Here is an 11839-nt window from a genome sequence, read left to right as displayed (position 1 = left end):
ATATGTATTTTAAATTTATACATTATAATACGTACCCCCTGTGGTCACATGTAAACTGCCATTATTGTTCAATAGCCGCTGGTTACAGACTTACTGAATACCGAATACGGCACTGTTTTTTTTATAAATATCATGGGATACTTCACACTAATTGACCTAGTCCCAAACTAAGCAAAGCTTGTAAGTACTATGGGTACTAGGCAACGGATGAACATACTTATAAAGATAAATACATACTTAAATGCATATTGAACATCCAAGACCCATGTTTGTTACATTCGCAAATATCTGAGCTTCGTAGTCAGGTTCTCTAACCACTTGGCCATCCGGTCGTCAAATGTATGTGTCGCGTCTGCATCACTTCGTCGCAGTCGCGTATACGTATCGGATCATACAAATCATCTGGGGACCATCGCGATGACTTCGGGATGAACGCGACGCTGGGGACGGTGACTCAACGGGGTCACGCCGTTTTATCACTAAATTAGTTTCAAATATTATTGATTATAAATATGTATGTTAGTCTGTAAGATATTTATTGTATGGGCGGTGTTGCCGGAAATAAATGAATTTATTATTATTTATTATTATATTTAATATTTTTGAGAATACATTTCCAAACGAACAAAACTTTAAGCCAGCTAGTGAATTTAGAACATTTTTTATTGAACCCGATAGAACAACTAAAATTTTAGGCGGAACTGCGGTTCTTTTTCAGGTGAAAGCACGCACAAAAGTTAGCAGCGGACAATGGACTACGCTTTTTTTCAATCGCCCTGCTTTGTCCTCGATATTTTATGTGTGTAATTTATACAGGTAACTGATTCTTTGAAAGTAATTGACTTTCTAGCTAAGCTACCTTCACTCTGTTTCGTTGTACTCATTACATTTTGTTTGTAAGAAGTTAGGTTTTGCAACTATCAAATATGAAGTATCCTCTTCTCATTAAAAATATCGTGACGAGCTTAGGCTGTCACTTCTGTTTTATTAATCACACTAATTCAGTCGGCGCAATCTTTCACCGAGCACACTATTGACCTAATAAACCCTTTAATCTCAGTGTTGAGCCCTTCACGTGGCAAATCTTTTGAAATTCAACTCCTATTGAATGAGTGTGCTTGGAGCTGCAATGTCATTTTGAGTTGTGTAAGACAATTAAATCCGCTCTAGCTCTCTCAAACGGCGCCACCTCATAACTCGCTTTGACAGATGTTCAGAAACAATGAAAAAGTTAAATTGGTTAGAACCGCGCGAATTGTCGGGTGAGACAATCACTTGCAATTTGGACGTGAATTACTCTACTTGCGTTATTTTATTACCAACTTCCGCGTGAAATAGCTTAGTGCGCTGTTTTACGAGGTGTAAAATATAGGTAGTAAGAATGTTGCCAATGCCGGGGTGTCGTATCAGGTGGGGAATTTAAGAACGCCACAAAGCGTGCTTTGTTCAGTTCGCCATGACTACGAATTATTTATTACCTTGTTGTAATAAAACCATCGAAATGACACCTTTAATTAATTTTTATACATTTCCTCATGCGCATCAGTACTTAGCTTGGCCCTAAAATTTATAGGTTTAGGCAGTTTAGTTGTAGTTTGTTCAAGGTAGGCTTGATTTGATTATTTTAACTCATTCCTAAGCCTAATGTGATTAAAGAGTAGCACTCGCGAGACAAAAACTCGCCCTAACTCGAACAATTCCCCAAACTTTGGGACCTCTTCACTTTTCTCTAACTTTTTGGTTGACATTCGTGAAATTGTTTTGCCTTGTTTGTAATAGTTATTAGTGCTACCTTTATATTATGGAGTTATATTAAAAAGTTTGTTTTTCCAGGAACGTGTAAATTTACTTTATTTACATAAAACTTCAAAAAATCATTTAAGTACTCCGTCGAAATATAGCACTGGTCTAGTTTGTGAAACGGCATATTTATTAAAGCAGTCAGTACAAACTACGAGTTTCAACTCTTATAATATAAAATTTTGCTTTCAAATGATTTACAAAAATATCTCTTGCAGGCGTAAAGTTGGAAGGCGCCTTCCAGGCCATAGAACATACCTGCAAACTAGGCTACTGCTACTTTAAAACTAAATGTGAGCAATTCTCACTGCTGCAACCTGTTTAACTTTACGGCAATTGCAATTTCGTAATAAATGTGATGAATTGATGTTAACTTATTTTAAGTTTTCGAAATTTAAGTATAATGTGGAGTCGTTTCATAAATTTACAATTAAATTTATGCGTTATGTGAGTGGCTAAGCAATTTGTTAAAGTAATGCGGTTGCTACTAAAACTTTGTGAAAGTAGCCGTATTTCTATCCAAAGCGGCACTTATCCCGAGCTATCAGGCGAGGAGACGGCGCAAAGTTAAATGAGGAAGAAAATCTATGGGTTGTTTAGTTGATTCCCGGTTCTCGGGCTAATTCACAAACTACTTAATCTAGTTTCGTAGGAACGAGCTTAACCGAAACGGGATTAAGATTGGTTTCGCCGATTCGTTTGTCGGCGCTACATGCAGAAGCTTAATTGGAAACTTTAAAGAGATATTCGATTGGCATTTTAAATATTTTTTCAACCATGTTGGTTAAACGTCTGTCAATCAATGCCGACTTTGACGTGTTTGTTCCTAGCCAATAAAACTTTTTTTTAAATAATAATATTGTATTTTTGTTTCTTTTTTTATACAATAACGAGTTTACATACATACATACATACATAATCTTTAATTGCGTTTTGCCATCATTTCTTCCATTTTCTTCAAAACCTGTGTCAGAGCTTGGCTATTCATTTCATTATTTTTCTTCATATCAGACGTGATCTTTTCAAATTTAGCATTGAGTACGCTCATGTGATATTCTATTATAGGTCTCGTTAGTGGTTTTACATCTGTTACAGCTTTGTATAGTAAATCCATCTTATCGATGTAGGCTTTACTAACATTTTCTTCGTCTAGTAGCTGTTTTTGTTCCTTTGCTTTATCCATAATTGCATTTCCTAATGATACTGGCAGACGCACTTTTCGATTGGCTTCAAAATTCAACTTGTCAGCTTTGTCACCATGAATTATAGACCATGTTTTCTCAGAGCCAGGAAAGGTAGAAATTTCACGCAAAAACCTCCTGTTTTGAATTTTGTCAAATGTTTTTCTTGGTAATATTTTTCTCAGCGGTCCGTCGTGCACGACTACCTCTAACGTGCTTAAAAGTTCGACAAGTTTTCCTAACCTTTTAGTATTGCCTTGGATATTCAAATTATTAATATCGCTCACAGCGACTCCTACCATAAAGTTCATAAAAACGATAGATACAAACAAAAGAAAAAATAAAAATAGCAACCGAACTACAGTTGTGGAACTAGATAATAATTTAAAATTGTTATCAAAAGAAACATAGTCAAATTCAGATGTCATCATTACAATTGTCTTGAGTAGTGATGCCCCAAGACCATCGAAAGGTGGTGTTGACTGAAACTGGATCATGAAGCTGAATGAGAAGGCAATTACCAAGAAAATAAAGGTTATTAGTATCTGAAATAAGAATGAAAAATGTTGGTTATTTTTTTGAAATATAAGTATATGTAAGTAAAAGTCTACCACCGTCAGCAAAAGTTAATAGTCATCTTATAAATTATACTTTATAAGACTGCGTCTGTTTGCCAAACAACTTATCATTCAAGTATGACGTTATGAGTGTGAAACAAATTAAGCAAGATTTAAGACAACAAAGTTATGCTTGCCTTGATGATTGTCACCGATACACTTCCAAACATAAGAACATAATATCCCCAACGAGGGAATCTCGATATTAGAAACATTATTTCAACCCATGACGAAAGTAGAGCCATAGTAGCAACATGTCTAGGCCACTCGGATTCCGACCAGGACGAATCGCATATAGTTCCTGCCAAAATAGCTGCTAATGCTATAGAACCCAATTTCACCCATGTTTCAACGTAACAAAAATAGCGGGCCCTTTTTACGTTTATGTAGAAAAATTCCTGCAATTAACAATAAATACTTTAGTTACATAATCATTTGTATTTACATAATATTGAAAATAATAAAATGACATTAAAATTACCTGAACAAGCAGAGAACATATAGATATGTACACGATGTTAGCCCATGATGTTTGGTGAAATAAAATCGAAGTGACTTTATGTTTATCTTTGTAATAAAAGGCTGAGACAATTAAAATATTTAGGGACACTACAAAAAACATATAAGTCGCTAATACGACGTAAAAAAATGGCAATAATGTCCGCCATTTTAAGTAAATTAAACTTTCAAGGAATGGATGAATCAAAACTTTTTCCTGTCCACAATTGACCAACTCTTCTAATATCTTCATCTGGTGTCCTTCATGGATTTTTCCTAAAACTTTATAATTAACATTTATTTGAGTCATTCCAAAAGTATCTTTTGACTTTATGAAGGAATCAAATACTTCTTCAAAGAAGCTAGTCGGATTTGGAAGTTTATTTGCTATCATATCAATTGCGGTTTTTGTTTCTTTTAGCGATTTTCGAGTGCAGCTCGATAATGATGCACCTTGTTTTAAAAGCAAAAGTATAACATCATGGCAACAGTTATTAGCAGCTGCATGTAAAGGGGAGAACCCTCTATTGTCTATTTCATCAATTGTGGTTTTATCGTAGTGAAGTATGACATTAGCAACATCTGTATAATTGTAACTCGCTGCAATATGTAACGGAGTTAATGAGTTGTGACCTAAAGTTTTTTGTCGAATGTCGGCTCGATTTAGAATAAGTATTGTGACACATTCTGGGTTATTATTCATTACAGCACAGTGCAGCGGAGCAACGCCTTGTTTGTTTAGCGCATTTATGATATGTTCCGTTTCATCTTTATATTCCAATAGAAAGGTCAATATTTCTGTTTGATTGTATTGAGCAGCAACATGCAAAGCACTGCAATTCTTCACCGAGACTTTGGATATAGATGCTCCTTCAAATACCAACATTTTGACACAACTCAAGTGGCCTTGTTTGATAGCTGTGTGCAAGGGAGTCTCGCATTCTTGATTGAAACAGTTTAATGCGTCAATTTCCAGGATTTTGCTCAACATCATGTCTAATATCTCAACATTATTACGAGCCACAGCTAAGTGGATAGGCGTGTGTCGAGACTAAAAAATAAATAAAATAATTTTTATAACAAAAATCACCACAAATCTAAATAATATTAAATTTATAATCCAAATGGTTTTCCTTAAATGTTTTTTTTTTTAAGAAATACAGTGTTATATTACCTGTAACAGTTGATACCATTTCAGACTCTTCCACAAACTTGACTTGGAATGCTTTGCTGAATAAGTAAGTTGTCCTCCGGCTTCTAGTATAACGCGGAAACCAGGAATCCAGTTCAAAATAACGGAACCCTGTAGAACTGTAAAACCGTATTTATCTGTTACGTCAACCCTTTCTAATTTCTGTGAAATATCTTTGCAGTTGTAGTTTACTAAAATCTGAAACCGAAATATTTATTTTTACTCTATTTAATGTAGATCATTACGTAACTACGTTACGTTACAACATCAGGTTTCACTTCGTCAGGTATCACCATACCCATTATGTTTGTTCATGTTCATAAGGTTCTTTATAAAAAGAAATGCTAAGACAAGATACTTCCAAAATGCTCTTAACGGTGATGGAAATCATGCATGCTTTCTTTGCAATACATGATAATGTAGCGGCTAGAATATTTAGGCCTTTTTTCTTGCAATGAATATGCAAGAAGTAAGCAGGTAAACAATACAGAGGTAGTATAATTTATTTTGAGATTTTGAGCTTTCTTCTTTTTCTGCAGTTCTCAAAGAATTACCAGGCAACGCTGAGTCAAGACAATCGGTCGGCTTGAGGCAAAGAATAAAATAATTTCATAAAAAGCTTTAATACTTACATCTAAAACTTCCACTGACTTTGTTTGCAAGCATATATGCAGTGGAGTTAATCCAGCAGTGTTTAGGCAAGCAACAGAGGCCCCGGCTTCAAGCAGTAATTTAACTGTTTCGATGCTTTTAATTTCCGCTGCAGTATGCAATACTGTATCTAAGTTAGCATCATCTCTTCCTTTCATTGTGGTAAATTTTCCTCCTGCTTCAAGCAGTATTTTAGTTACTGCTTTGAGACTAAAATAAATTATTTTCAGTGAATCCTTCAATATATTGAGGAGCAGAGAAGCCGAATTACTATATATTTACAACATTTCTTTTAGGTACCTGGGCGACCGATCTTCCACCTTAAGTAGGACATAACTGGCCACTTCCAGAGCTGGTTATGTACGGAGAACAAGGTTGCAAAACAGCGTAAACTCACCCCTCTCTCATTTGGCCGTGATTGTAGTGATACGTCGAGCCTGTGACATCAAGTGCTGTTAAGTTTTTTACAGCAACAGCATTAGGATCAGCACCTGCTTCCAATAACACACGCACACAATCGGCATGGCCACGGGAACTAGCCTCATGAAGAATAGTCCAAGTAGCCTGTTCTTCAACTTGAAGCTGAAACAGTTATAACTCTAGTTTTAGACAGTAGGCATTAAATTAAACTTGGAAGAAAAGATCTTTGGTATTAAAAACAAAAAATGTTCCTTTCTAGGAAATAATGAAATTGAATTTCATTTGTTTTGGTTTACGCCGAGCCACGATTATTTTATTTTTTAGTGGACGGTAACATTTATAAATTGAAAATACAAACTGATATATAGATGCACAGAAAAACCAGAAAAATAAGACCAACACTGGTAATCGAACCCAGGTCCTCGGTATTCCGTACCGCGTGCTATACCGCTACACCACTGTTGGTCAACGGCACAGACACGAATTTCCCCTATGCACCACATATCTCAGCTTGTTTGTTTCTTATTTAGCCACTTAAGCAGTGACGCTAGCGACATCTACACCGTAGCCCTCATCGAGAAACTTTTGGCATTCTATTGGAACTAACCGCTCACCCGGACAAGAGATGTCGTTATTAAGCAATCAAATTAAGATTGTTTTTTTTTAACCTTTTTGTATTTTTTATTTCAATTCCTAATTTTTACTTTTACGGTCATCCCGTAAAATCTAAATTGAAAATACAAACTGAAATATAGATGCACAGAAAAACCAGAAAAATAAAACCAAGACACCAAACCAAACAAGCTGAGATATGTGGTGCATAGGGGAAATTCGTGTCTGTGCCGTTGACCAACAGTGGTGTAGCGGTATAGCACGCGGTACGGAATACCGAGGACCTGGGTTCGATTCCCAGTGTTGGTCTTATTTTTCTGATTTTTCTGTGCATCTATATTTCAGTTTGTATTTTCAATTTAGGTTTTACGGGATGACCGTAAAAGTAAAAATTTGGAATTGAAATAAAAAATACAAAAGATTCCAAAAAAACAATCTTAGTAACATTTATATTTCGAAGAAAAGGTTCTATGCTTGCGTTGTCCACAGTAGGTATAGTAAACAAGGAAATCTGAGAGTAATCAGAGGGACGAAAAATAATTGCGTATTATACTCTACCGACAACACCTTTTCAAATTTCAATTTACTGTAGATAAAAGATTACACAGAGGAATCAATTAACACAGCAAATTTTTGTGTTCATATAATCAGTTGTGTCACAGAATAAGTAAAAGTAAGTTAATACTTAATAATAATTATCTCTAAATATTGTCAACGTACAGTTCCAATTATGCAACGTAGGTCTTCAGCTTGCCGTGTTTTCAGTGTATATTCCAAGTTAGGATTGGTGCCGCACTGAATAAGTCTGAAAAAAAGTTGAGAACATATTTTGAAACATTAGGCAAATAAAACTTAACGGGAAATATCTATAATTTATCATCATCATCTTCATCTCGGTCTATCTATATACGTCGCACTGGCAGGGCTAGGGATTCCAGAGGGCTTGGTCCGTACCTAGTTCCCATGCGGCCTCAGAATTGTAAACAGCACACGCACCATTGCAATTGAATCTCTGCGTTGCTTTCCTTTACCGTAAAGCTCATGTTTGGTGGCCCTTTTTAGTGTCCTGTCGTGTCACCACGTGTAAGTTTTATTGTTAGATTCAGTGTTTTAGGCTTATTTATTACTGTACGGTGGTGTCATTGATGGAACTAAAACAAATCTCTCTTTCTTTCCTTCATGGCAAATTTCGAATGTAATTTTGCATATGAACTTCAGAAATCGCAAGTCGAACCACCAGGCTAGCATGTCTTCAGGGAATAATGAATAAAGACTTACTTACTCTTTCAATTTATCATCATCATCTTGTTCAATAGCATCAATAATTGCAAATAATCTGCTGTTACGCGTATCAGCAATGTTGGGTACGCTGGCTGTCGTATTACCATTGTATCTTAATTTTGGCACTCTTCGTCTTCGATGGTTTTGTGGAAACCCCCTGGAAAAGTCTCTGTTATGTTATAAGTCGCCAAATATTTTATATAACTATATAACTTTTGTAAGTGTTTTGAGCTATACCTTTTTACTTCGTCTAGAAGTTTTTGCATCATTGCTTCTCTGCTATCCAGCTCATCTACCGTTGTATTCAAATTAATATTTGCTTCTGTAGGTTGTCTCGGAATTTCCTTGTAAAGATCTCTGAAATTTAATCATAGAAATGAAAAATAGTTTAAGTTTTTATAACATAATTACGTAGATAAATGATAATATTAATACCTATGAGAGGAAGCTGACGTACCTATAATACCAATATTCAGAGACATTCATACCCTTTGTCTTCTTTATAATGTCCTGTTTAACCCTGCTTCTCCTTCTTACCTGTCTGAAAGATTTAGCTACATGGCCACTGGAAGTGGACACCGTTTGCGGTCGAGTTCCAAACTTACACTTGCCTTCCCGCCTAACAACGCGCGCTCTTATGCTAAATCTTTCACTTTCCATTCAGTCAAGCTGTGGAACGATTTACCCTTGTCTCTAAGGGAATCTCCGTCTGTGGCCTCGTTCAGGGAGAGTTTAAAGAAATTATGGCTGGACACTGACACCTGAGATGAGACTGTTTCGCTTTTGTAATTGTTGGTTATATTTCTTTTGTTTTATGTTAGTTTTAATGTAAATAATGTTGTATTTATTTTATCTCTTTTGAGTATTTCTGTTTTGTCTCTTTACTGCACGTAATTTTCCGCTTATCCTCTATATAACCAAATGTTTTTTCCTAACTTGGTTAGCTGGAAGAGATCCCTTTTTAGGGATAAGCTGGCCTTTGTTCTCCTCTCTGTGTATTTGTATTTTTTTTATTTTTATGTGCAATAAAGAGTTTACATACATACATACCAATTTTAGTTTTAAAAATAACTGAAAAAATTACACACAAGCACCGATAACGACAAATATTTTTAGACTACACTTTTTGTTTTTAATAATTACATATTACATTTCGGTGGCTTACAGGTTATTGCAGTGAATTTTTTACTATCTATAAGACGTGTAGACCTTGTAAACTATAAAGTTGCAACCAATGAATGAATTTATAGCTAATAAAATAAAATAACAAAATAGTATTTTTCTTCAGGCAAACGTGTAAAAACTATATATTTTTTTCTCTAATGTATGTATGTGTGAATGAAAACTCTTTATTTCTATTAAATATTTTAAACACTCGTAATAACTAACCTACTCGAAACATATTAACAATTTAAATTTAAAGCAATAAAAGATATTAAAAAAGTACTTAAAATAAAAACACTCAATAAAGTCACTTTTGACGGCGGTAAGGATCCCAGGACTCCAGCAGCATACGCTGGATCCCAACATACATTACCACATTACAGTACATGAACAGAGAAATAAACAGACATAAATCACAAACGTTGTTACGCATATAAAAGTGAGCTTATCCGTTTAAGGGATCCCTACCGGTCATCTTGAGTAGATGAAAAGAGCATCCAGTTAACACCTCCATTAGATACCGTTATTGTCTAACGCGCTGACGTTTACGATCGTATTCACCATCTCTTTCTAACCTCGTCTTAATACCGTGTGTCAGAACGAAGTGGTGAAGAAGATTGTGATTCTAAGTGCATTAGGCACAGATATAGATTACACTAGATAACGCAAACACCATCTGTATGAAAACCAACCGTGTCACTTTTTTAGGGTGCCGGAGCCAAAATGGCAAAAACGGAACCCTTATAGTTTCACCATGTCTGTTTGTCCGTCCGCGGCTTTGCTCAGGGACTATCAATGCTAGAAAGCTGTAATTTTGCACGGATGTATATGTAAACTATGCCGACAAAATGGTATAATAAAAAATTAGAAAAAAAAATTTTTTTAGGATCCCTCCCATAGTCGTAAAGTGGGGGTGATTTTTTTTTTCCCCGATGTCCGCGCAAAATCGATTCAAATGCGCCGCCCGCCCGCGCCATGGGTCTCGAGTCAGTCACTAGTCATGATTAGTCAGTTAGCGGTCAGTCTTTGTATGGGGCCAACCACGACGTTTGGTCGGGGTTCAAACACGAGAAGTAGATGCATTTGCGTAATCTAGTGTAATCTATATCTGTGGCATTAGGCAATAATGCCTTGGATCACCTTTCCACTCTACGAATCAGAAATGAGGAGATCCTCTCGAGAACTAAAGTGGCTGTGGGCAGGGCACATTGCTCGTAAAACCGACGGCCAAAGGGACAGTAGTGCTCTGGAGTATCTAGCGACCGCTAAACGGAAGACGTAGCACTAATATAAGTACCTACTAATAAATATAATTTTATCTTTTTACCCATCTTCAGCTAAGAATAGATTGCGTTCAGCTTCATTCATTAACTGTTCATTCATTCGAAGCGTGTAACTCATTTCTACTGCCATTTCATCAAAATACAGTCGTAAAGATGGCCTTCTCCGACTGTAGGAAGCTTTTCTGAAAAACAACAATTAAATAATTGAAAATAATCGATTGATTCAACGACTTTAATATTCATTAAAGAAAGAAAGAAAAAAGACATTTATTCACATGCACAAAGACACACAAATATAACAAAAAAACACAAAACAATAAAAAGTACAAAAATGAAAATACACGATTTTGTGTGAAAAGTGAAACGGCTGCTGATTACATTCATCGGTTAAAATAAAAAGAAGTTTTTTCGAAAACAATAATAATTTTAAAACAACGTAATTATAATTTCATCCCACGGACATTATGTGTAACAGTCGAGGTCAAAAATATCTTTACATTTTATTACTTACCTTGTCACAGTATTTTAAACAAAATTTCAAACTTGAAGTAACAGCGATAAGGTACCAAAGTGTAAACATACCTATCTTTGACCTCGACTGTTACAAATTTAAAGTCAGTTTAACTACTGGAAGTGAGTTAAATTCAAATTCCAAGATCTGACCCACACAAATTTCATACTATTTAATTACAGACACGGAAGTTTGTAATAAAATAGGCAATTCGAAAATAGACATCAAATCTCACGCAACTACGACACATTAAATAAATATTTAAGCATACTAATAAAATTAGTTTCTCTTAATAGTTAATAAGAAGTAGAATCGAGTTCAAACTTACCCGAGAGACCGAGACATCATTTATTTTAATCAATTGTTCAACAAGAAAATAATTGTTAATTGTGGCGTGCGCCGGCGTCGGTGGGAATCCCAAATGTAGCGCGGGCGAGGCTTCGACAAAGATCGTACGTATTCGGGATCGTTCGGCAGCCTCTGTTTTATTAGGCACTACCCAATTACTAATAATAATAATTATTAAGTTCGTCGTGATCTGAGTAGCAATCTGACGCTCTTACATTGTTTTTTGGATCATAAATTTAGGCTCCTTTTGATTGTGTGCAATTTGGTCTTTTTATTTTTAA

General features: G+C 35.5%; 1 protein-coding gene across 1 annotated transcript; it reads right to left on the bottom strand.

The window, feature by feature from the left end:
• Positions 1–2671: 2671 nt before the first annotated feature.
• On the bottom strand, positions 2672–11622 carry LOC141434355 (transient receptor potential cation channel subfamily A member 1 homolog). The gene is made up of 11 exons (XM_074096764.1): positions 11539–11622; positions 10744–10881; positions 8490–8609; positions 8254–8409; positions 7692–7776; positions 6337–6521; positions 5921–6149; positions 5271–5486; positions 4080–5147; positions 3736–3996; positions 2672–3526 (listed from the first exon to the last, which is right to left on the bottom strand). The coding sequence occupies exons 1-11, from the start codon at positions 11556–11558 to the stop codon at positions 2723–2725; spliced, it is 3282 nt and encodes a 1093-aa protein (XP_073952865.1). The 5' UTR covers positions 11559–11622; the 3' UTR covers positions 2672–2722.
• Between the last annotated feature and the right edge of the window lie 217 nt (positions 11623–11839).

The sequence above is a fragment of the Choristoneura fumiferana genome, chromosome 13 (assembly GCF_025370935.1).
Source record: "Choristoneura fumiferana chromosome 13, NRCan_CFum_1, whole genome shotgun sequence".
NCBI lineage: Eukaryota > Metazoa > Arthropoda > Insecta > Lepidoptera > Tortricidae > Choristoneura > Choristoneura fumiferana.
The sequence above is the reverse complement of the archived record's forward strand: the minus strand, read 5'-3'. Positions and strand labels throughout refer to the sequence as shown.

Coding starts and splice junctions, on each gene's coding strand:
- LOC141434355 (XM_074096764.1), bottom strand. CDS start 11,558: ATGATGTCTCGGTCTCTCGG. Junction 8,410..8,489: donor CTTCTAGACGAAGTAAAAAG/GTATAGCTCAAA, acceptor AGACTTTTCCAG/GGGGTTTCCACAAAACCATC. Junction 3,527..3,735: donor TATCGGTGACAATCATCAAG/GCAAGCATAACT, acceptor TTCTTATTTCAG/ATACTAATAACCTTTATTTT.